General features: G+C 33.7%; 1 protein-coding gene across 2 annotated transcripts in view; it reads left to right on the top strand.

Annotated features, from left to right (window-relative positions):
• The window catches only part of ADAMTS17 (ADAM metallopeptidase with thrombospondin type 1 motif 17), a 588,524-nt gene that overhangs the window by 412,583 nt on the left and 148,274 nt on the right, over positions 1-27,667 (top strand). Inside the window, exons 15-16 of one of the 2 annotated variants that reach the window (XM_016426268.2) lie at positions 18,126-18,246; positions 21,516-21,590. In XM_016426268.2, the coding sequence (XP_016281754.1) occupies positions 18,126-18,246; positions 21,516-21,590 (196 nt within the window). The remainder of the gene's footprint in view (positions 1-18,125; positions 18,247-21,515; positions 21,591-27,667) is intronic. The other variant, XM_001372954.4, reaches the window with a different exon arrangement.

Raw genomic sequence — 27,667 nt, 5'->3', positions numbered from 1 at the left:
GCATTTAATTAAGTAGATACTTAATTACCTACTTAATTAACTAGGCAAAAAAAAATCCTGCCCTCTAGTACCTTATATTGTAATGGAGAATTCAAATTCAATAATTTAATGAGTGTATAATAAAGGAAAAACAAGTTTTATTGAAGCATTGAACAAACTGGAAGGTCCCAGTCTTTAGAACTTACTCATGTATCTTCTCTTCTTGGTTACAATTCTTCCTTTAACAGAGGCCTTTGGTAACATATAGGAGTGAATAAAGTGGGAACTTAAATCTTTGGCAGCACCAAGTAGAGAAATATTTTGAGGCAGAGAAGCCTTTCATTGCTCTCATAGTGTTATGGGGGATTGGCTAACAAAAGTCCAGATGAGTCCTCAGGGAATGCTCTCATTTGTTCTTATCGACTGTGGAGCCAGTACTGATAACTCAAGAGAAACTAAGCAGGATTCAAGGTCACATACAAAAGGGACAAGAGATCCATCTCTCATTCTCAAGGCGTCTCATAACTTGAGCATGCTCAGATATTCCTTGCCTGTTTCAAATCTAATACATGGAACATTGGGAAATCAGTTTCTGACTATGAGTGATTGAGGGATTGATGCTATAGGATGACTAAACTCAAAGTCTTCTAGTTGACTCTGAAACTAGGAGAATTGATGACAGAAGGGATTCTGAGCCAGACTTGGGGGCCACATTGATAAGAGATAATAAAGACTGATTTTCAGCTATGATTTTTTGATTTTCCTTTTTAGTTTGCTCTATCTTACTTTTCCTGGCTTACAGTAGGTCAATTCTGGTCTCCAATTTGCTTATTACTTCATGTGATTTCTGTGCTTCTTTTTTGAAGTGGGAAATTTTGTCTTTTAAACTAATTTTTTTAATTACTTTCATTTCTTTTTCCCACTTTTATTCCCATTTTTCTTCTGTCTTTCTTACTTGGTTCTTGAGTTCCTTGAGAGCTTGTGACCAATTTCCATTTTTTTTTGAAAGTTTGGATGTATTTACTTGTTTGACACTCTGCTGTGGTTTCTGTATTTTGCTCTCTTTCTCCATAGAAGTTATCCAAGGTCAAAAGCTTGTTTTGTTGCAGCTTGTTTCTTTTGGTACTTGTGGATTATGATTCCTGTGTGTTGGTGGCTATGGCTGTGTTAGTTTTTTCCTCTATATTATCTTTCCTTCCCAGCCAGAAGTCTGAATGAGGAGGGAAGGCAGGTTTTTGTGTATGGAGCTATAAAGCATTTTCCCCTGAGGATATTTTTCCAGTCCCCATAGTGTCTGTTGTGGGCAGCCCTGTTCTGCCCTATCTTTATGCCCAGGCTTCATGTTTAGCCTCAGGTCCCAAGTCTTGCTGCCAAGGCCTTGTACTGCCCTCAGGGGTAGGTCTGTGGTGCCCTCAGCCAGCCCTTGAGAATTTAGAGATTGCATCACACTTGCTCTGATTCTGGTGAGGTAGGTGGTGTGTGGGAAGGGTGATCAGCTTGCACTTTGGTAGGTGTAATTTTACCCACTTATAGCATGAAAAGGCCCACATACTGCCTATCTTCAAGGCTGTGCCCATGGCAGAGAACCTTCACTTGTCTGGTTTTGATTTTTGTCCTTTTGAGACACTTTGTTGTGGTCAGTTGTGGGGCGAATCTGGCCCTTCCAGTTATTCTGTGGCCATCTTAACTAGGAAGTCCCAATAAGAGACAATAGACCTTTTTCTCACTTTCATCTGTAAGACATCTTGGATCTTGGGTGCTGCATGATATCTCCTGAATCATTACTTCTGGCTCCACAACCAATTAGAAGGCACTGAATTTAGTCATCCTATAGTACCAATCCCTCAGTCACTTATGGCCAGGATAAATTTCAGCATGATCTGAGGACCCTCCTGCCCTCTTTGGTTGGTCTCTCAAAATACAATGATATGTGAGCACTGAAATGCTTCCCTTCCCAAAAATATTTACCTGCTTTGGCAAAAACTTACGTTCTCATATTACTCACTCTTTCAAAATTAAGTTACCAAAGGCCTGTAATGAAATAGAGAGTTTATTTAAAAGCATTAATACATTAAATTGTTAGTTGCAATTAACATTTAATTATCAGGTTAGCTAACTTGTTAGTTATAAGGATCCTGAAAGAGAATAGATAAAAATGACATTTTTACTAGGAAGAAACAATAAGATCAGGAACCAAAGGACAACCAAGGGTCCTAAACAACATAAGCATAAACAACATACCTGGAAGGAAAGCACAAAGAAGGAAGAAGTAGAGAAAAGGGAGAAATACTAGAGTAAAATTTATTCATTGGGCAATTTGCTTAGGGTAAGATTTTACCTTGAATAAAATTTTTCTCTTAATCTCTTGATAAAACCTTGACTGAATAAAAACTCTGAATTACACAATATTTTTATATGAAGTTAGATTATTTTCAAATACAAATTCACATAATTGCTGACTAAAAGTCTTCCTAAATAAAGCTCTTGATTGGAAAAGAGCACTGTCACATTGCAGCAATAAAGAGTGTGGTACCACCCAGCTAGGGAATGTGGAGTACATTCCCTGTCTGCAGACTGCAGCTGCCCAACAAAGATGGAGTTCAGAAAATCTATTGGAAATATCCATTTAATGTGCCAACTATCAGTTCAATGTCAAAGCAACATGCCTAATCCCATCTGGTAGCCACTGCCAGGCAATAAAGTGACCTGCCTGAACCTTTACAGTAGGCGCTGGCAAACTATGGTGGCTGCCTGTTTTTGAGCTGAGCTGTGGGGCCAAATAATGGCTTGTTGCCAGTCATGCCTGGGGAAGAGCCAGCACAAAGACTTGCTTAACACCGCCTGGCTAGACCATCCAGCCATGACACTAACTTTCTCCCATTAGGAGCAAGTCCAGCTGAGCCACTCATCCAACAGAGATGTCATGCTCTGCTCAGCTAGCCTAACTGAGGAGCAGAAATTCAACTAACCTGACATAGTGAATTTTCTTAATTATGTGTTTTCTCTATACATGTAGTTTAATAAATACCATTATACTTTTAATTTGTGTCCATTCTTTCCTCTGCTCCCACCATTGACTCTGTTGTGAGAGAATGTACTCCTGGAAAAATAAGGAAAATTTCTTTATAAAAACTATTTTTGTTATGTCATTTGAGTAAATGACTTTGCCAAAGAACTGATTATGGTGGGCACTCCTGAGCTAGGATTAGGGAAATAGCCACTCACCCACTGAAATAAGAGCATCCACCTGTCTGGCACTGGCTAATTGGGCAACTAAACCAAGAATGGGGTACTAACTTATGTGTATTACATATATATGTATCTATGGTGTATATATGCATATATTTGTATGTGTGTGGACTATTTTTCTCAACCAGACTTAATTAGATATTCATAAGCCCTTATTATAACAGTCAAGTGGCTCTCATTCCCATATCTGAAACTGTGGTTTGAATATCTAATTCTTTTTCTCAAAAAAAATTGTAGTTGTTTACTTCCCTTTTCCACATCTGTATCCACAACAGAAATGAAAATACTTCCTCTATTCCTGAGGCCTTCAGACACTTACCTACAGCTTCATAATTCCCCACAATACTTTCTGGCTTTACTCTGGTAATGGCTAGTGTCCTTAATTTGCATCCTATGAGTAGTGATCCTTAGAATTAACAAGTCTCACATGGCAGTAACCAGGTTCTATTCTCTAGGCAAAATGAGTTCTTTCCTGCTAGCACTTGTGGTTTATCAAGATTAAGTCAGTAAAGGATGAAGAACTGCTTTAAAATAAATGCTCCAGTTCCACTCTATGGAAAGAGTTGCAAACCTACTATGTCATCCCAAATATTACTGAGGTTTTTGCAAGTATTGCATTCTTCCAGCTTCTAATCTTCAGACAGGTTGGACTTTATACTTCTTGGATTGGTTTTTTCCCTCTCTTGGTCTGTTTAAAAGATGTCTTTCTTCTAGTTTCTCAAATATAATTTAATTTTTCCAAATAAGCTAGAAAGTCATAGAGCCCATTTACCTCACAAGGAGACCACCCAGCATGTTGTATACATCTATTTGTTATTTGGCACTGGAAAAAATATTCTAAACACAGAATATTCTTAGATGACCATTGGAATATCCTTCTCCTGCCTATTTGATGAAACTGAGATCCTCCATTTGTTGTTGCTAATTCTTAGAGCAAATTGCTTTCCTGCTTCCAATGAGCAGCAAGGGAGGCAAAAGAAAGACTAATCTTATAGGGATACTCTGGAATGCACATTTTCCTGCCTTTTTATAGGGATTTCTTGCTTTTCTCATCCTTACTGCTTGCTCAGATTTCATCTTCAGTGAGTGGATTTTTATGGAGTCAATACAAAAAAAAAATGCTGCCTAATACAATACCCCAAAGAAGGTGTATTAATGCAGTGAATACTTCTCATGTATCAGAATCTTGGGGATTTTTATGTGTCAGAATCTGAATCAAGGAAAATAAACTCATATTCACCACTAACAGATCAAATAACTATTTATTAGGCAAAAGTTAAAAAGTGAGAACAAATACTTTCCCAGCTACCTCTTAAGACCTTGGTTCCAGGATTCCTGAATTGTATAGTAACAAAGCTTTGCCAGAGCATCCGCAAACCAGAAAATTATCAAATGTAACTCAACTGAATTTCTAGGTAGATGTACCTCCATGAGAATAATTAGTGGGTATAAATTTTAAAATATGATTTCAAGCAATATAAGCCATCAAAAATCTCAAATCTTCTTCCATTCAATTTATACAATTCAGCAATGGCTTGAATGAATATTAAGTATTGTAGTATGACAAAACATGGGCAAGAATGAGACTTTGTCAATTATGCTATGGAGACAGGCATAACTTAATTAGATTTAATCACCTGGATTACATGCTATGGCCTTGAAACCTGCCTTTGGCCATTCCCATGGGAGCAGAGACTTGAGTGAAGGGTCTAATCTGCCAGACTGACAATTTTCCCAGATTAAGATTTTGGTGTCTGCTATGACTGTTCCTTGAAGGTGCTTTTGGAAAAGTGGAACTAGCTTGAATGAGGATAAAGTCATAGACATCAATTACCTTCTCACACAGAGGAGCAAGACTGGGTGTTCCATGAGCTTCTTTCTGGTAGTGTTACCTTACCCCATTTTCTATTCCAGGACTGAAATTATTCATGGTTGATTCAGGCAGTGATGAACAGGAGCAAAGTTGGATAGCTAGAGAATATTGAGAGTTGTTTGGTATAATGATGGAGTTTGAACTGCTGTGGTCACCTAAGTGCTTCATTTTCCCCATCTGCCCATTAAAGGGATTGAGTTTAAAACTCCTGAATCTGAGCTGAACTGCGAGATACTTTCAAGTCCTGTTTGGCTAGAGGGAGAGAAAGAGAGGGAGAGATGAGTGAACTGTCCCCCCTGAGCTGCCAGCCAAAAATAGCTGGTGTTTATATTAACACTTTTCATTAACTTAACTGTAACTTTTTCAATTTCCATACTATTCCAGTTTTTTATTAAAAATGAAACCTAGTGATGGTAGCTCAGAGCAAGATTTTGGAAGAGGTTTTGCTCCTTTAAAGAGATGGGAAATACTATTCTTATCAGCAGCATGAGCAGAGAGAAAAAGTGGTGAAAGACCTCTTCCATTCCCCCTCACCCATTTTCCCACAGGATAAAGAAAAAAAGCATATGTATCATCATCTCCTAGATTTATCAATTTAGAATATAGGAGCTACAGAGGTTACATGCTCAAGTGAACTTGGTATTGAAGTTGTTGTTGGATTTTGTTTTCTTTGGCTTAAAAGCACTAGTGCTATAGCTACTAATGAGCACCAAGGCAGTTTGGCTATATTTTATTATGACTGGTCACTAGCTGAAGATTTTCCCAAATACCAGTTCCCCATCTGACCTAAAAAGTGAGGCTCTATGTATGTAGTATCTACAAATGATTATCCCCAGATTATTCATGTTTATATCCCTTTAACAGGTGTGGGTGGGATAGGTGAGAAATCATTCATACCCTTATTTTTTATATTATAAAACTGAGAAAATTCTCAACTAAATTGGGACAAGGGTCTTTATTTTTTTAACTGATATATGGTATAGACACATAAGGGAATAAGAGACATCTAGGAGATTCAGTAGTTTAAAATCCAGGCCTAGAGATGGTAGGTCCTGGGTTCAAATATGGCCTTAGACACTTCTTAGCTCTGCGACCCCAGGGTCACTCCATTTGCCTAGGCTTTACCACTTTACTGCTTTAATTCTAAGATGGAAGGTCAGAGTTTTAAAAAAAGAATATAGAAAAACTGGGACAGTATTGATAAGATTTCACTATTTCTCTCTCAGGATTGGATATCTAACATGAAGATAAACCAAGGGGATAATCTACAGTTGAACAAATTGCCAGGAAAACTGAAGCTAAAAGACTTACAGTGTCTCCTAATGAGGCCACAAAATAAAATATGTATTTCTCAGCACCAGATTATCTTTTTTTAAGGGGAGGAAGAAAAAAAACAATATTTTATGTGCCTGTATTTCTTTTAAAGTTTGCAAAACATTTTATATGTATTATTTTATTTGATTTTATTGTTTCTATAGCACGGTATCCAGACATTTCTTTTGAAGACATTCCAATTTGTTAGTGGCCTTTCTAACATGTGGTGCCCAGAGCTGAATACAGTATTCCGGATGTGGTCCAACCAGGGCAAATATATCATGATTGTCATCCCCCCTTATTCCGGGCACCATCTATCTCTTAATATAGCCCAACTTGAATTACTTATGCTTTCCTGTGAATTAGTTTGCTAGTTGTGAATTAGTTATACAGCAGCCCTGTAATGGTTGATAAATATACCCAAGATGGAAGTCTCGAACATTACTATCTTTTTAAGGGACTGATAAAATTAGTAAGTGAGATGGAGAAAGAGGAACTAAGTAGGTAGCAAATAGTATCACTCCCATTTTCCTGATAAGGAAACTGAGGCTGAGACACATTAAATAATTCAACCAAAACCATGTGGCTTGTAAATGGAATTTCTAGTACTAAACTCCATGTCTTATGAATAAGAATTCAGTCTTCTTTTCATTACTATCCAGCTCACTCCTCTACAACACCCCAAGAGTATAATACTGGAATATATGTGATACATATATGTGTTTATATGTGTATTTATCATACAGTTCTTGCCCTATATTAGCCTAGTTTAATTTCCAAGATATTGTAAATTTAAAATTATTATATTATGTTCTTTATGCAGAATGTTATAAATAATACTCTGCATGTTTCATTGATGCCTTTTTGGTTTTGATAATTAGATAATATTTACATCATTTCCGTATATGCCATCTCCATTGAACTCTCCTTTATAATAAAACAGTGAAATAAAACTGGCTGACAAGTCAATTATGTATGACAGTATCACGACATTCTGTGCTCACATTCCTGCCTTGATAACAAAAGGAGAGGAGTTTTTTTTCATCATCTGCTGTCAGAATGCAGGATTGGTCCTCAAAATTCTAGATTTCTTTTAGCATTATTTTTCTTTACATTATTATAGTTGCATATACTCTCCTGGCTCTGCTTTTTTTTCATGGAGTTCACATATCTTTCCATGTTTTTCTTAATTCCTCATATTTGTCATTGCTTCCAGGGAAATCATGTTCTATTATATTCACAAACTATTATTTGTTTAGCCATCCCCCAACTAATGTTCACTTTGTTTCTATTTTTTCATTACAATATTTTTTCTTAAGAGGAAGCAAAGTAATTTTTTAAATGAACATTATCTTGAAGTTTGAAGAGAAAAGAAAAATAAATTAACCTGAGTTTTTACAAAACATTTCCCTAGGGTTTCTTTTTAAAATTACTTTTAAATCCCCCAAATAGGAATTTCAGAATAAGAAGTTTTACCATAAACTGTAGCTTACATTTCACTAGAGGAAGAAAGGAAGGTGAATGGGAAGTAAGGGAAAAAAGAAGGAAGGAACAAAGAAATGAAGGAACAGTGGAAGGAAGGAATTAAGTATCTGATGTATGCCAGGCTTTTTGCTAAGTACTTTACAAATATTATTTTGTTTGAATATCACAACAACCCTGGGAAAATAAGTGCTATTATTTTACCCATTTAACAATTGAGGAAACCAAGACAGAAATCAACCGACTTGCCCAGGGTCACAGAGCTACTCAGCATCTAAGACTATATTTGAACTCAAGTCTTCCTGACTCCAGGCTTAGCTTCTGTCCACTGTGATACCTAGAAGTTTTTGCTAAAAATAAAAAAGCTATGGTATATTTCATAATAATAAATTGAATACTTTAGTCATCTGTTGCTATTGAGTGAAAGGAAAAGCATAATTATGATGAACTACTATTAATATAAAATTATTATTTAATGTTTTTAACCATAATGTCAAAGATAAAAAGAAAGATCTATTACCACTAAAATATTAATATTGATACTTATTTTGGTAGCAAAGATTTGAAAATAGGGTAAATACTTGTCAATTGGGAAGTAGATAAATAAATAGTGGTATGTAAATGTGATGGAATGTCATTGTTTCTTAGGAAATGATGAAGAGTGCACTTAGCATGGGGAAACAGCAACTTGTGCAAAAATGAAGCAAACAGACTAGGAAAATAATGTTCATGTATGTTGTTTTTGTAGTCTATTTGCTTTTCACCAGAAGTGGCTACAAAAATATAAATGCAAAGAACAAAAATAACCTGGATCTGCTGTAATTATAATCAGACCTGAAGAAGTGATATACCCCCCTTTTATACATTTTTTAAAATTTTCTTTTTACACATTTTTCAAAGTTTTATTTCTTTTTTTGATATTATATCTCTTACTACACAATAAATTATTACATTTGAGAACCCAATAAGCAAAGAAAAAATATTTTCATGGGACTAAAAATAACCTAGTTCTTTTATGAAGGTACATTTGAAATGTAAAAAAAGAGAGAATTGAAAATGTATATCCTTCCTTTTTTTTAGAGGTGGAAGTGTGGGGATAATAGTTGTGGAACACTGCATATACCATCAGATTTAATTGATTTGCTTTTTAGATTTGATGAATTGTTTCTCCCCCCATTTTATTTTTATTGTGGGGGTGATTATATGGATAGGGAAAGAAAGATATGGACATAGTAGGAAAAGATACAGTAGGAAAAGAAAGTAATGTAGAAATACAAAATATCAACAGAAAATTTAAAAACATTTTATCTTTATCTTCTAATATTAAAACATGGCAAATATCTTAATACAGTAATTGACATACTGAGTCAGACCCATCCTTAATTCTATCCAGGATTCTGGAGCTAACTATTACTCCAAGAGCTGTGCTATGAGAAATGTGATTATCTTTCTTAACTTCTTAAAGATTAGACAATCCAAGTTTCTCTCAATAGACATGCATGCCTCTATCATTCATGAATTTGTGTAAGACATAAAATATTATATGGAGTTTAGCTGATGTTCAGCTAATACTCTGCTCTACCTCAAATACTCCACTGGCTTATTTTAAAACCTTAATTAAGTCACTTGACATTGTTGAGCCTCAGTTTCTGTATCTGTAAAATAAAAGGATTAAGAAGATTTTCCAAATATAAAGTTGTGTAATTTTATACTGAAAGTTTTTTTAAAATTTGCTTCTTTAGATCATTAGTTCCAATTTTGTTTGTGAAATAGAAAGTAGCATTTGGATTAATAATGTATATATATTTCCAAAGTTTTCTCCCCTTTTTTGGGGGAAATTGATAAAGCTTTCCATTATCTCTTCTGTTTCCCTGTACATTTTCTATTAAAATATATGAATACTAAAATTTTTGTAATTAAGTGTATTGGAGCCTTTTAAAATATTTCAAAGGGACCAAAAATAGTGTGGCCCTCTTACTTTTTCTATTATATACACATTGACCTCTTTTTGTAATAATTGTGTTTGTCTAAAGAAGTACCACACTGTCTTGAATTCCAATGCAATATAATATCCATAAGGTGCCTTCAACTATAATATGCTGACCATGAATGTGACTTATAAGAGGCTGACTTTGAAGATGCATAAAGGGATACTGCGAATTTCTAGTCTTTGTAAAATAGTACCTTGCCAAGGATCACTAGGATAATGTAGAAAGGTTTTACAGAGTTTATTGTTTTGGGTTTCTTTGGATTTTGGTCATCTTGTTCTCTTGGAACTTCAAACTATATAAATAATTTTTCTACAGCTCTAGTAACATTCAAAATTAATTACTTGAATGGTATTCTATGGTGGACTCCATTTTAAAAATCCCATCCCTTGCCAAGAATATTACATATTGGTTCCATTGACTGTGCAGCAAAGAAATAAAAATGCCCTTGCTAGCAAATTAGTTTGGGTACTGCCTTTTTGTTCCCAGATTTGCTACTGCTGCTCAGGCATGTGCATTCTTGTGTCATGTGTTCCATCCCTCAGGATATATATGGATCCTGAAAAAAGCCAAAGTTGACAATATGGATGAATCTGTCAGAGTTATGTACTCTATATATAATTAATTTCTGGAATGATACATATTGCATCAATATTTGTGTTTCATCCATTGAGACCACTAATTCAACTGAAAGTATGGGATGCTCTAAAGTTGTTTGAGCTGAGCATCACTTTGGACACTTGGGCAGATTATCAGGAGAGTAATCAGTCTGTTGAGTATCCCAGGTTTCATCAGTTCCATTCTATTAATGCCTGATTCAGGAAAGTTCTTCTAAAGTAGCTAAATGCATTTTTCCCTCAGCACTTTCTTTTTACTTAGTCTTAATACAGCACAATCCATTTTGACTTATTAAACTCTAATGTAGATGAAATTTCAACTCTACAAACCATTTCTTCACTTATGAAAAATGGAATCGTAATTGGAAGAGTCAATGATCAAGACACTATAACAAGCTAGTCCAAAATTCATAGATTGCCCACAATATTTGGCCAGTGTAGATTCACCTTCTAGTTTGTGTGACTTGTAAATTTAAGAATAAATATTGACTTAAAGACTTTGGCCCATGCTTCTGAATCAGCAGATGTAGAAATATTTGATATGCTTGCATTTGGGTTTTTAAAAATTCTAGAAAAAATGCCCAAAGATCAAGTTGAAATGAATTATTTTTTTAAATCACTTGAAAGGCTCTAAATGTACAAGTTGTATAAATTGCTTTGGGGGGCTATGGGGGCTTCTTAATCCTGACTGAAAAGAGAAGCATAGATAAAAATTCAAAAACATTTTTACAGTATCTTTTAGGAACCATTTCAAAATGACTCAGTGTAATCAAGTGCCACATTCTCCTTATAATATTATATTGCATTGGTGCTGTTTGAATAAACTTGAGCAGATGTATTATCAGGTCACACTGTTGGATTTTTTGCCGTCTTTGGCTTAATTGTTGATTATCTTATTTTTGTTGTTGATGATGTCACTGAATTTAAAACTGATTAACAATCTCTAAGGTTGAAATATAACAAATATATAACAAATGAAATATACCAGAAAGAAAACCAATCTCTGAGGTGTTTTTCTTTCTGGTGTACTTCATTTGTAATTCTTGCAACTAAATAATCTAACTTGCCTTTTACTACCAACAGGTTTTTCCTTGTGCCATGTTGTTTATACTGAACAAGCTGAGGGAAAGGAGAATCTTGCTAATAAATTACTATTAAATTATTCTTTGAGCAAAGAGAATCTACTTCCCCCACAGTTTGTGAAAATACTTTGGGCTTCCAATATTAAGCATGTTGGCAGTAGATAGATAAGTGTAAAGGTATGGAAGGTAAAGGGGGGTAAATAATAGATGACTAAGCTGGGTAGCCCATGTTATAGCAAGGAAGAAAAATTACCAAATTAATCAGATCTGCTCTAAAAATCCATGTTGTTTGAATCTCCCAAATATATCAGTCCTTTTGGGAGAAATAAAATGCTGACAAGTATGTTCCTTGTTGTATTTGCCTATAAATAATTTACAAGGTTTCAAAAGAGGTACAGGCTATCTCTTTGCAGCAGAATTGTAAAATGACAGAGTACTTCATGCATACCTGAAAGCTGTTCTTGAACTGCCAAGCTGATCTGCCTTTGTCTTTGTCTCTGAAAAAAAAAATCAAAAGGCCGAGACTACTTAAACTTTGGCAGTAAAGTTTATTGGCTCATATGAAGTCTAAATCAATGATGGATTTGGACTTCTAGTGAGGAAAGTTTTTGGTTTTTTTATTTTTGTTTTTAAGCCCAAGAACAGGAATTATAGACTATTAATAGAAAACACCAATCTGTTTAGCATGTCCCTAGAACATATAGACTTTTCTGAAAGATATTTCACTTTATGACAGATTATGTGTGTGGAGGGGAGGGTCTAGGTGTGGATCTGGGTGAGTGGGTAGAGCTTTGCCTGTATTACAGAGCATATCAAACCCAGGGTACATTAGCAATATTTGAATATATCGAAACAGAGACTCTTAGGAGGTTGTGTGTGAGAGTGCCTGAGGTTCATTTCTGAAGAGTTCTGAGAGAAAAAAACATTGGAGAAAGTTATTACTGAAGGGTAGAGGATTGGCCACCTCCATCTTCAGATCATGTGAATTTTGCTAGGCCAAGCACTTAAAATAGAATTTGCGCTTTTCTGTTATTTTCTTCAAAGACTGAAAGAAGTAACTATTGCTAACACAAGGGCAGCCACCCATGGGAGTAATGCAGCTGAGGTGGGTTGAGAATGTCTGTGACCAGTGAGCACTGAACCCAGGAATCCATGTTGGATAAAATGTCCACTGCTATCTCTAAAGACAATTTCCTCTACCAGTATTTCAGAGGTGGAAGAAGGCAACATCCCTTTACTGAAACACTTCTGAGTTTGTGCTTCATTTCTTCCCTCCAAGAGGAAAGAATTTATACAGGAAAGCCCTTTTTCCTACACTAATCAGCTGTGCCCAGTCAGCATATATCCATGATGGTTTATGTTTTCCTCTTATGATCATTGTCCATTAGATATTTTGCTGCTAGATATAAGGAAAACTTAGTGTGATAAATGTGTTTTTGTTGTTATTTGGAAATGGTAGGAAATGGAAGATTACAGAGGTCAAAAGTTTTTAATGAACTCCAAATCAGAAGACAAAAAGTGGGATAGAGGAGAGTGATTGCACTACATGGACGGACTTGAGCCTGTTATACACAGAAATGTATGTGCATATATACATATATGCATATAAGAAGAGAGCAATATATGTATACACTCATATGTGTGTATATTCATTCTGACTCTCATTCATATGTTTACATTCTACATACCAACAAAATATCTTCATTTGGGGGACTCTTTGAAACAAGAAAGACATCATTGGATAAACCTCCAATTTTTTCAAGGTTTCCTACCCCTAATCCTTCCAAGAAGTATATTTTTATTTATCTCCTTTAATACTTCCATCACTGATTAGTCATATAATAATTCTCCTGCGTATAATTTAGATATAATCCTAATTTTGAAGTATTTTAACATAATCATTTTTACCCTGTACCATGATCTTCTACTCTTTTAACATGTGTGAAAAATAATTGGAATTTCCCTATTCTGCTATAATAATAATTAAGGTTTTTATATTAATATAATTTATAAAGCACTTTTTCATAATAATTTGGGGAAGTAAAGAATAAATTTTTATTATCTTTTGCAGATGGAAAATACTGTCTGAAAAAATTGTCAAGAACTTAGGTTCACATTGCCATTAAGTGTTAAAACCCAGCCAGGAACCTGTGTGGTTTTTTTTTTCTTAATTCACAAACCAGTATTCTCTTCATTACATTATGATGTCAGGTTCCAGAGTTATCTAGTAGTTATCTAAAATATCTGAATACTCCAAAGAACTCAGCATCTTTAAAAAAAAAAGACCTAAGTAAATTAGAAATCTTGTGTAGTAACTTCAGTGTCTAAGTTTTGAGAAAAAATTAAAAAACCTTACCTTCTGTCTTAGAATTAATAGTGGGTATTGGTTCTAAGGCAGAAGAACAGTAAGGGCTAGACAAAGGGGGTCAAGTGACTTGCCAAGTTCAAACAGATAGGAAGTGTCTGAGGCCAGATTTGAACCAAAGACCTCCCATCTCTGGGCCTGGTTCTCAATCTACTGAGTCACCTAGCTTCAGTGTCTAATTTTAAAATTGTAGATTTTCAACTGAATAAAAATTCTTCCTAAGATTTGACTATACACACTAACATCTATCAGTGAAAGGTGCCTTATCACACTGTCCTAAGGCAATAAGTGCTAGAGGTTGAGCATGGATACTTATGACTGTATTGAGGGAGAAGACAGAGGAGAAAGTGAACTTTGTGTAATGTAAAATGATAGTATGAAGACATGGCATACTTATAGCCTTAAATAGCTTGTGTATAAGATCTATAAAAATCCTAATGTGTAGGAACATATAGTTTGAACACAGGAACATAGATTCTCTGAATATTTTTAGTACCTGTTTTGAGGTAGAACTTACAGAGACTGGTCAATAGTTCAGAAAAAAGAAGAATCCTTGATTTATACAGGATTCATTTCATTATTCCCATACTTCCAAAATCTTCATTGGAATATATCTAATCACAATATTTAGTAGTCTTCCTTGGCAAAAATTTTCTATGTCTGTTGCCATTTATAATTTTATTTCTAATGTTTAACTTAAATCTAACCAATTGAGTCTTAAATCTACTATTCTTTACTCTTTCTTTATTGGCAGTGGACAGAATGAATTCTTCTTTAGAACCAACTTTAAACTTTTTTTTGAGAGCAGCCTTTTTTGGAGTTTCCTCAATTTAAACTCTCCTAAAAAGTTTCTTTATCTTTGAGGCTTTGGGGGATACCCCAAAACTCCTTTATTCCCTTCTTCAAGGACACTTTTAATCTTTTCAAGCTTTTACTTCAAAATTGACTCAGTTTTAGCTGTGCTATACTATAACCAGTTATATTGTATTTGTGAAACTCTGATAGTTATTACCTATAAATGTGTATCCATATCATATCCCTTAAATGTGGATGTTTCTCAAGGATCTCTCCTGGACCCACTCTACCCTCTCTTGGTGACCTCATTAGCTCCCATGGCTTTAATTTATTATCACTATGAAGATGACCCATAGATTGATATGTCTTCCCCTAAGCTCCTGTCTGAACTTTAGGACCAATACATCAATTGTCTCATAAATGTTTAAAACTGGATATCTCAGAGATAATTCAAACTTAGCATGTTGAAAAAAGAATCCATCATTTTTCCCTAAAAGGTACTCCACTTGCAACCTTCCCAATTCAGCTTGAAGTTCAACCATCCTTCCTACTTCTCAACTTCACAATCTTGTCATTATTATTGAGTCTTTATTCTCCTTTCCATTTATCCAATTAGTTATTGCATCTTGCCATTTCAATCTACATAACCTCTCTCACTTCAGCCCCTTCTGTTTGCTGCCACCTTACTTCAGGCCTTTCTCTTCTCTTAAACTCTGGTACGGTCACCTAATTATGGTCTCCCTACTTAAAGTCTTTCCTTTCTCTGTTTCATCCTCCACATAGCTGCCAAAGCCATATCCCTTACGTACTATCTAGTTATGTTACTTCTCTACTCAATAAATGCCAGTGACCCCACTGCATCTAGGATAAAATCTAAACTCTACTATTTAGCTTTTTAAAGCCCTTAATAATCAGATCTAAACTATCTTTCTGGCCTTATTATTTCTTATTTTCCTTTTTTGTACTCTATGATCTAGCCAAAAGAGCCTTTTCTCTGTTCCTCAGACACAACTTCCATTTTCTGTCTCTGTGCCTTTGTACTGCGTGTACTCTATCACTGTACTGATAATAATGATGATGAAGGAAACTAACATGTATATAACCTTTACCTTGTTCCAGGTATTATGCTAAGCACTTTACAATTATTATCTCATTTGATTCTCATAACAACCCTGGAATGTAGGTGCTATTAATATCTCCATTTTAAAAATGAGGAAACTGAGGCAAACAGAGGATAAGTGACTTTCCCAGGGTCACACAGCTAGTAAGTATATGAGGCTAGATTTGAACTCAGATCTTCCTGGATCCTAGCCCAATACTCTACTCTCTGCACCACCTAGTAATGTTTTCAATCTTCAACTTTGTCTCAGAGATTCTACCTCTACCTTCATGATGTAGATCAGGAAACTCCTTCTACTTTCTTTGTATTTGTGTCATCAACATGTAGAAAAGTGTCTGGACACAGTAAATGCTTGATTCAGTGATAGTGTTTGTGATGAATAATCTTACTTGCAATTCTTTAAGTACTAGTCCAGACCTATTATTTCATTTAGGCATCTGTTTATGAGGAAATTCCCTCTACAAATAGAAATTAGTAAACTGTTCTGAAATTTTGTGATCGTAAAGAGTTGGCTAAGGTGATGAACAATTGAGTAACAATGCAGGACCATATACTCCTTATGTGTCAGACGTGAGACTGCAACATAGATCCCAATTCTGAGAGTGGACAAATATCCACTGTCACTTGCCCTTTATGTAACAGCAAGTATATCTGCTCGTCCCTTCAAGTATGTATCTGCCATTTGTTTTTGTCCTTCTTTAGAGAAGTAGGAAGTTATTTCTAAAAAAATATATTTGATGATTCATTTTTCAGTGTTTAAAAAGAAAAATAATTAGGAGTAATAGCTCTTCAAGACACCCTCTTCTCTAACACTTCAACCATCCTGGTGCAGACCTTCCATTGCATCATTCCTGGACTATTTCCATAGTCTACTTGTTGGACCCCTGCTTCAAGACTATCCCTACTCTAGACTCTCTCTCTCTTCAGCTTACATATTGATCTTAACATTTGGGTCAAGTCATATTGTATCTTATGCACACATTTCAAAAGCTTTTGTGGCTCCTGTTATCTCTAAGATCTAATATAAAATCCTCTGTTTGGCTTCGTAACCTGGCCACCTTCATACCTTTTCTTATTCCTTACTTATTTTTTATTCACTTATTCCTTACTTATTTCCATGTACTCAGAAGTCCAAAGGCAGTGGCTTCCTTGTTGTTCCTCACATAGACACTCCATCTCCTGACTCAGTATTTTCACTGGCTCCCCCTACCTGAAATTCCTTCCTCATATTCACGTCCTTCATTCTCTGCCTTCCTTTAAGTTTCAGCTAAATTTGAGCTTTATGAAACAGGTATTTTCCAGTTCTATTTTTTGCTAGGTTCTTCCCCTCCACCCCAAGATTATCTCCAATTTATCCCCTACATATTTTGTTTATACAGTTGTTCACTCGTTTCCTTGTTGGACTGTGAAATCTTGACAGCAAGGATTGTCTTTTGTCTTTCTTTGTATCACCAATACTTAACAAAGCACCTGGCACATAGTAGGTGCTTGCTTATAAATGCTTATTGATTTCAGCAAGTTCAGAGATACACACATAGGGAGTACAGTTTTTCAACACACACACAAAACTATTCCCTAGGCACTTTGTTTGTATTAGGGAGACACTTCTGAGTTAGGGAGAGATGATATGAAAGTTATTCTGTCAATAGAAAAATCCTGTTCCAGTAAGTATTGCCAGAGGAAGTCATTATCTCCTAAGGGTAGAATTTTTGGAGAAAGAAATTGTCATTAGTGACCCTCCAGGCATCAAAAGAAGTACCAAGTCTCTGGGGTCAGATCTCTGGATCGCGTTATATTCTTAGTTTTTTGGTCATTTGTTTTTTTTTTTTGTTTGTTTGTTTGTTTTGCTGAAGAATCCTTGGAAAGAAAGTAAACTATTCTGTGTTTTAATTTCCCTATCTGAAAAAAGAAGGGGAAGATTCTTCCTCTATCCCAAAAGAACTATTCTGAGGATGAATGAGATAATATAAAGAATGAACTTTGAACCCAGAAGACAAATGTTTTGCAATTTCACCATTACTTTTGTAATGTATTCTGGGAATAGTACCAGATCCAACAGATAAGGCTAATTTATATATAATGTTGGGAATAACAAGAACACATTCAAAATTAAAGCTGGATTAGTTATTAAATATACTTGAATATTCCATTAATGGGAAGTTCTTCTGAATTCAGGTTAGCCCAAGGTCTGATTCCCTTTTTTGAAAAATCCTTATGAGTCTTATAAACAAAATGAGTAACAGGGAATTCTGGTTATTTAGAAAATTGGCTGTGATGGGATCATTGGATCAGCTGCCAAAGAAGACCGTTGTGGAATATGTAATGGAGATGGCAAAACCTGCAAGGTTGTAAAGGGAGATTTCAACCATACCAAAGGAATGGGTGAGTAAGGATTCTAAAAAGGCTTCCATTGACCTATTATAATTTTCAGGTATCATTTGATTGACAAATTTTGCTTAATTGTAGTCTTTTCCTAAAACCTAACTTACTGATTGCTTTCTTTAAGTGTTGTTAAACAATTCATTATAATATCTAGGTAAGCCTATGCATCAGTCTTAACAGTTATGAATGGCAGAAAAGGTTACTTTGTCTTTAGAATTTTGCCTATACAAGGAATTTATTTACCTCCACTCAATTGCTAAACTTATTGGTACATGATTCATTATGTCATTGTTCTTGCTTTAGTGACCTCAAAACTAATCCCTTCCATTTGAATGTCACATCATTGTCTAATATTAAAAAGTAAAATAGAGAAAGATAAATTTCCCTCAATTTGAGAGGTGAAAATGGTTTACCACTTGTAAGTTTAATTTCAAGTAAACATTTGATAGTGTTCACATGAATCTGTAAAAAATTCTGTGATACTGTAGATTTTAAAGTGTCCTCATATTTCTCTGTTGACCATGATTACCAAATAATTTTCCTTGTCTCCCAGTTTCCTCAAATTGTACAAATTACTTGAACATTGTACTTTAGAGCATTTCAAAATGTGATTTACATTTCTTTCTATTTTTCTACTTTAACAATCACTCTCATTTCTGTTCAAATAAATGAAATGCTTTTCTGATTCTGGAAAAGATTTTGGAAAAGGATTGTGACAGGGAAATTATGAAAAAGTATGAAAATTCCTTTTTAACCAAGGGTCTTAACATTTTTTTGTCATAGACACCCATGGCAATCTTGTGAAGCCTGTGGACTGCTCATTAGAATGATGATTTTAAATACATAAAATAAAAATCCTTGGAATTGCAAAAAATATATATTTTTGGAATATAATTATCAAAACAATAAACAAAAGTAAATCAAGTTCATAGATCCTAGGTTAAGAAGCCCTACTTTAAATCATTAGCATTATCCCCCAGCTATATTACCATATCCCTAGAAGGAAAAAGTGGAGATTGGGGAAAAATACCGCAATTACCAATTCTGAAAACTGGAATAATAGTTATTATGCAATTTCTGAGGTCTGTGGGAAATGACCATAGTTTTACCCCCTATATTTTGTGGTTTATTTTTTGCCAATGTGCTATCAGTTCCCCCTGAAAAACCAAGAATAAAATAACTTCATTGGCAAGGAGAGAGGAGAAACTATATGCAGTTTGCATGTGGACTTGAATATAGGATAACTAGATAACTTGAATATAGGATAACTAGATAATTTCATTAGAATGAAGCATTGATTATAATTTACTTTGAAAATACATAATATAAATATAATAAGAAAACAATATTTTGAACAAAACTATTCTGTTTTAAATTTATTATGTTTAGCAAAATAATATAACAAAAAATTTCTCTTGCCCAAAGCTCCCATTAACAAGAATACAATGGCATTAGATATTTAATGAATGCTATTTTTGATCCTTGCCTTGATATCCACAAAGCCTCTTCCTCCTTCATTACATACTGTTTTGAGATGCTAGCTAACACCTATCACCATCTGTGAGGTGTACATGGAGTCTATAGTCTCCCCAACCAACTCCCAGGATTAGACTTTTGGTTGCATCATTTGAATCTCCAGCTGGCAGCCAGGCAGAAGTAGTATATGGTTTTCTCTGTGAGGCTGTCACCACCCCATGGCTCTTGTGCTCAATGTGGCTTCCAGCTGTTGATTCAAAAAGTGGTTTAGCAAACTTATGAAAAAGCTAAGCATTTTTTTTACTCTATTAGGATGCATATGTCTGCCCATTACTATGAAGCATTGCCAAATGTCACACCTTTATTTTAAAACAAAAAGATGTTCAAACTTTTATACCTTGGATTTATAATAAGCATATGCTTATGCAAATAGAGAGGCTTAAAATAAGACAAATTAATCTATTGGTACTTATAATATAAATACAGAGCATGATCGTATTTTTGGACTGGCAAAGACCCTAGAGTTCATCCAGCCCATTCCTACCTGAAACAGGAATCTCCAACAAGTAATCTGAAACATTCTAAGCCTCTACTTGATGTTTAAAGAGAAATGAGAGGCTACTCACTACCTAACTGGTACCTTATTCCATTTTTAGATAGCCCTGATGTTAAAGAAATATGTAATTTGAAAATTTGCCTATATACATATTTAATGCTTTTGTACAAAATTGTTCATCATTATTAAATCCAGAAGTGATCTTTATATTTAACCAGAAAGATGATTTGCTAATTTAGTTAATTATGTCACAAAGAAGGAGAAGTGAGAGAGAAGAATGGCAAAAGGTAGTGTTCTTCTTTTGTAAAAATTGATACTAGTGAAAAATATACCATACAAATAAGAAAAAGGTTGGTGGAGAAGCTCATGGTAATATTTGACATGATACTTGTTTGGCTTGGTTTGGGTCATCTAATCCAAAGTTTTAGATATTGAAAACTTATGAAATTGAGTTTTACTTTCTTATATTTCTACAATTCATTTTAATAAGTTATGGGTAATAGAGATTTACCCATTTTATTGTAATGATGGTTTTTAAAATTCATATTTATATATATAATGTATATTATAATTGTGTTACTTGCCACTCTATGTAGCATTTCTCTATCAGGTGAATAAAAAAGACATTAATAGCAATTATGGTCCATAAAAAGCACTGATTTATGCAATTCAAATCTATTTTCTTTTAGTATATATAAGAATAGATAATAAATCTTCAAGCAAAATTAAAGTTACTGACATTTTAATTTAATAAACTAGCTTCCACACAAACTATCTCAACACAAAGAATTAAATTTTTCTGGCTTTGGATATTCAGTGCCCCTGGACTTCAAAGATAGGAGCAATCAGTACTAATACACTATAATAATAGCTAACATTTATATGTCATTAAAATACTTTACACAGATTATTTCATTTAATCTTTACAACAACCCTATGAGGTAGTTATTATTATTATTATTATTATTATCCTAATTTTAGAAATGTCTGCATTCAAAACCTTTCAGATATTTATAAAGTTTATATAAATTGACTACCTTTGCAAAACATTTTCTTTCTTAAAAATTGAACTCTTAATGATATGGTTATTTAGTTTGTGTACATAGAAATACTTTGTAAGTAGATGGGAAAAAATAAGAAATTAATGCTTGTGCATTGCTAGTTGTTGAAGATATCATTGTAATTCTATGATTGAAACCATTAAGTAAATTCCTCATAATGCATTTCTGTTTCTTAGTCACCAATAATATTTGTAAGAAGGTGTCCACGTGTGTGATGACAAAGGCAAAAGCTGTTCCCAAGTGTTTTTCATGTAAGATGTTTGAATGCTGTGCATAGTACATAGTGGAGACATCCTTGGTGTTTGTTTTCTTTCTACGCTTGCTTTCTGAGTGGATCTGGTGGAATGTCTGAGTCACATATGGAGCCATTGATAAACATGCAGACCAATTTGCTATTGACTATAACCTTTTTAACAGAATCAGCCTCTACATAGAGAAAGTATTTCTACTCCTACAATAATATAGCCAATAAACATTTCTTTTTATAATATGTACTTATGAATGTAAATATTTAAACTATTTGGGACTGGTTTACAGTTGCTAGCTGCTTTACAGTTTTTTCAAACAGTACACAGTCAAGGTCACTCAAAAATTTCTGTTACTGAGCAGCAACATATTTTTCACTATTTTTATTAAATATGAAAAATTGAACTTGAAAGAATGAAAAAGAAAAATATAGGAGACATTAAAACTAATCATTTATCTGAGGAAACTTGAAAAATAGACCAGAATCAAAAGCAGTTCAATATATTCATGACTATCTGGATCTAATTCAAACTATTTTATTCATTTATTCATTCAATAATAAATTATTAAAAGCCAAAATTTTAACAAACTATATTTTGAAATTCATTCTTTTTTATTCATTATACTCTTCCATGATAATATAATGATACCAAGCTATTGATAGATTTAATGTCAAATTTTCTTCATTCCATTGAAAAATCCCTAGTTCAGTAGCTTTGTTCATGTAGCTTACCAGTTTGAGAGTACTAATTGGACTATCTTCATAATGGCATGCTTTAGCCATACATTCATAAATTTATGCTTAGATTTATAATTTAGATTTAGAAAGCATACTTTCTCTTAGAGAAAGTAACTTGACTTATTTAATGTAATCTTATTTATTATTTAATGTAATTATTTATTAACATTATTTAATATAATTAATCACTTATTTTTACATAATTATTAAGAGATAAATTAAAAAATCAGTGATCAAATTACTATTTAAATTTACTACATAAATAACATATGTAAAACATTGCCTTAATCTTCACTGTGACAGGAAAAGCACCATAACATTCCAAATGAGCACATCAGTTTATGATTTATAGAATTTAAATTTGTAATGATTAATTTTCCATAAATAGAAAATAAATAAATAAATAAAGGAAGTTGTATTCATTCAAACTACACTGCCTTCTACTTCAGCATTTTTAGAGTAATAACATTGTTTGTAACACTGTTCATCAGTAATTACAAAACTGAACTGTTGACTATAGAAATATGTGAGACTGATGAAAATTAAGTTACCTTCATAGTACCTATTCATACTTCAAAAATCATAAAGGAAGGTCTTATTTTTACATGAAATAGCCTTCTACATTAAATGTACTCTAGAAGTTTCTTTAAGGACTTTTCCTCCAAAAGGGAATCCTCATTGCAAAATCAGATTTGTCTACTGATAAAAATGTTGTTTCTATTTCAAGCTTCTTTTACTGAGTGAAGAATATGCATGTATTTCAAACAATCACCTAAAATATCTCTGGATAATTTTTTTACATATGTAGGTACCCTAACTGAAAATCACAAACAGTTGGAGCTTCTTCCTCTTCAAAATTTCCTAAATGTAATTGAATTATGCATTTATTTATTATTTATTCATTTGCTATTATTATTAAAAACAATTCATTGAAAATTATTATTAATAAATATCAAAAATATTTTCTTGAGAGAATTTTAATATTTTGGTCATACTCAAAAGAATTTTGAATGATTAGAAAAAATATAACTATTTATCTTTAGAAGTGCTAAAATTAAAAATAAACGTGTTTTGAACAATAGCAAAAGGTTTTGAAGTTTATCTATGGCTTCTCAATGAAATTAGTTAATCTTTTTCCTCCAACCTGATTTCCCATGCTTAACAGAAGAGACCACAATAGAAGATTCTCCAGACTTGAAGTTCTTATTAATGAATGAGATAATTTAATGAACCATTTGATATTTTTCAAATCAGAATCATTACTTTTAAATTTAATGGTTTGTGATGTTGTGGTTTCTAATAATATATACCATGGGACATCTACTTAGAGGGATTCTGGGAAACTTGGGGAATTGGTGATGGGCTCTTTACACTTCTAAAGAATTTTAAAATTCCAACATGGGCTGAGAGTGATCATTCCATGGGGAGAGCACTCTGGGCCATGTGGGAGCTGTTGGAAAGGAAGTTGAAGGTGATTTCATTGTACCTGCCCATGATCTAACTGTAGACAGGAGCTCTCCAAATGATTTTTGCCACATTTCTCTGATCTTTTTTCTCTTGTAAAAAGAAAAAAGTCAGTTTAGAAAGATTAGTAGATTCATTAGACTACAAAAGATGCATTTACTACAAAAATTTTCCTTATTATATACAACCCCCTATAATTCAGAGGCCAATCTGATTTAAGAACTCTACAGATTCCTTTTGCTTCCACTTCCTCCTATTTCCAGAATTTGGGCCATTCACTATTCATCAGCACCACCATTGAAGGGGAAGAAGGAAAAAGGAGAGAAAGCAAAATTCAAGTATATCAGTTTTCTTATCTGTGAATAAAGTTTAAAAAATCATTAACATTAATTTTATTTCTGAAATTGAAGTTTGGGATTCATCTGTGGATGACAATAACTCAGATATATCCCTAATTAGAAATATAGGAAGTTAGCTTAGTTAAATTTAGACTCCACTCTGCCCTAATAATAAATACTGAAGCTTAATACTTAAACTGTGCTTAAAATGACAAAAGAGACCATTTCTTGTTATGTTTGCCTCTACTGTCAGAAGATAATTTACTCTAGCCAGATCTTGTTTCCAGGTTTGGTTCCTACTTTAAATGAAGATACAACAAGAAATGAAAAAAAGTACTTATTTACTTGACTGTGAAAGGGCTTCATAGATCTAGTTTCTAATTTCGTATGTCCAACATTTGCTTGAATTGTAACTTCAGAGTTCCTTGGTATAAGTTTCTAATGAAAGGAAGTTTGTGAAGAACTGTATGTTGTTGAGGCCCTAAAGTTCTGGTACTTTAATGAAATCCTTATAAACATAATATAAACAATGGATAGCCTTGCTCACTTATTGAAAGAACCCTACTCCAAAATAAATGTCAACAAACCAGATTTTGTATAACCATTTGAATAATGTAAGTGTGATAGAACCTTATGTTATTGTACAAAACAGGATCATCAAGCTTAGTTTTGGGAAACACTATAGAGACTGGATCATCCTGGGTGGCCCATCAAAAACAGTATGAGCAAGATACCCCCTGTTTAATTTTGGAAATTCTTTGAATGCTAATATTATGCACATATTAAAGCTCAAGTAAAATCATGTGCAAAGATGCAACAAACATGATAGATATAAGGCCTGTCACTTAACTTAACAGATGCTTAATAAATGATTGCTCATTTAATGATAAATTTAGCTAGCAGTTAGTTCTTCAGTGGCCACTGAAAGAAATTCAGAGAGCACAAAAACCCAATCTTCAACTCTCAAGGAGATGCAGTCTGGTAGGTGTGAAAAGATGTGTATTATCTTAAAAATCTATAACATAAAATATGCAAATATTTAAGATCCATTCCTGGTAAGAGAATTTCTTCAACTATTGGAGATGCCAATCTGTTAATGATTTAGGAGATAACTTATGGGAGTTGCTTGAGGAAAATAGAGGTATTAGCCTACCTGAGATCACTTAAGTAGTAAATTTAAAATGCAGGATTTGAAACTCCTACTTTTCCTACCTAGAAGCTCTTTATCCATTATACCATGCTTCTTCTACAACATAAAACAATTTAGTAAATGTATGAACATAGTTCATAGTTCAGCTGCGTCCAAGACTTTTTGTGATAGAGAATACACAGTGCATGTCCATTAAGATTAGCAAGTAATGTATACAACATGGCTAAAAGTGAGAGTTTGTATGTATCTCTGAGCCCTCTCTTCTTTCCCATTGGAAATAGTTCAGTCCTATGGAAATATAGAACCATTTAAAGAATAAAGGAGAACAGATAATAATCAGCACTGAACAAGAACTGTTTTTCCTTGTTCAGAAGCTATACTCATAATCTTAGGTGCCATTAATCAGGCTTAGAATTTCTATCAGAAACTAAATCTGATCTGAGACCAAACTAAACACTCACTACAATTAATATTCCATTAACAATTCCAAGACTGCTTTATACCATTTTAAGACTATCTAATGTCTTAGGAAGTGTTTCTCTTCAGGGTTATCTCTCACTGCTTTGCAATTTTACCCCATGAGGATCTCAGCAGTTGTAAAAGGAACTCCTGACTCCTTTCTTAATGGACAAAGGTATTCATTACATCACCACTAAATGTGTGCTGCTTTTGAATACATCCACTTTAGTGATTAATTAACAAATTAAAACATATCACTTGATACTATGTGAATGTGAATCTTTGGTGTGTTCTGAGTGACTTCCTAACCAGAGTAAAATGATGTTATTTCAGACACTTTTCTGGTAATCACAAAATTCCTCATTTCACTTCTGTGTTTCAGTGTCCAATTAATAAGACAGATGAGTGGTTGTGTAATGGTGCATGACTTCCAGCCAGAGGAAATAGAGACACAAAAAATATTATCTGGTAGCTTAGTATCTTCTTAAAGACACAAAACCAACTCCCTACAAGTCAAAGCTAATTCTTACCATGCCGTTATAACTATGAAAAATCTTCAAATTCTATTTGCTCACATAAAAAAAAATACAAAATATACAACTTTTAAAAGTTCTAGAACATGCAGAATTTTTTTTGTTTGGCATTATCACAAAGTGTCTAGTCATTCCTGAGAAAAAGGAAAAGGCAAAAACCTCTATATGGGATATACATTTGCTTGTGTGATATCTCAAAGAGTGACAAATCAAATTTGAAGTAATAAAGGCTTGAATTGATGACCTAAATAAAATATTATTGAAAGATGGAAGAAAAAGGCAGAAGTAGAAATTTTAATGTATTGTTGTCATTAGGAAACAAAGTTAAAGCTTCAAGCTTTATAGTCCAAGGTTATAGTCCAAGGAAGAAGGCAACTTTTGTATTTGTTTATTTTTTATTTTACTTATTGTGCCTTTTATCTCACAGTAATTTCCCACCCACTGAATTCAGATTAAACCCTTCCTTGTGGCAAAGAATCATAACTAAACATCAGATATAGAAACCTTGTCTGAAAAAATGTAGGATTTTTTTGTCTTAGTGTGTGTCCCAACCTCTGTACCATGAAAGGAATTATGTTTTATCATCTCTTCTCTTTGACCTTTTTTGTTTTTTTTATTACTCACATTTCACTTTCTTTTTAGTGATCTTTTCATTGGCATTGTTTTAGTCCTTATGCATATTGTTATTATTGTTCTACTTCTCTCTGTATGATTTCATAAAATATTCCATGTTTCTCTAAATCCCTCATATTTACAAAAAGTTTTTTTGCCATGCATTAACATTGTTGTACATTCAATATGCAAGTGGATCTATGATCTTACCAATTCAGAAATACACTCTAGTGATACAGGAGACAGACCATCCATACATGACCATCTTGTGAAACTCTTATCCATGTCCCCCCAAAAGTTGACTAGCATGCTAAAGACCTTCCTTACTTTCTTCTGACATCACATGTGCCATTCAGATATTGTGCTATCATCCTTGACTCTTATAGACAACCAGATCTTCTCTTTCAGGCAATTCTGAGAACATCATTTATTCCTCAATTTCTTTGGATATTTTACTGGCTATATCTTCCAAACTGCTCATACTTGCCATATATCTTTCCAATGTCCACTATGTGATGCTCATCTTTAATCCTTGAAAGGCCGTAGTAGTCCAGATCTCACTGACATTCAACAATGCCAGTAAAGTAGTTCCAATGAAAAAAATGAACCTTTACTAAATAGGAAGCTTTGTGTAAGCAAAAGTGATTTGGAGTTTTAGAAAAGTAATCTAGACTGCTTTCACCCTTGTTTCCAACTCTGGAGCCAATCTTTTGTACACCTGTATTATCTGTTTCAGATAAACATACTTTTAAACAAGTCACTAAACATTTGGATGTAGATAGAATTT

Source organism: Monodelphis domestica, chromosome 1 (assembly GCF_027887165.1).
Source record: "Monodelphis domestica isolate mMonDom1 chromosome 1, mMonDom1.pri, whole genome shotgun sequence".
Taxonomy (NCBI): Eukaryota; Metazoa; Chordata; class Mammalia; order Didelphimorphia; family Didelphidae; genus Monodelphis; species Monodelphis domestica.
The sequence above is the reverse complement of the archived record's forward strand: the minus strand, read 5'-3'. Positions and strand labels throughout refer to the sequence as shown.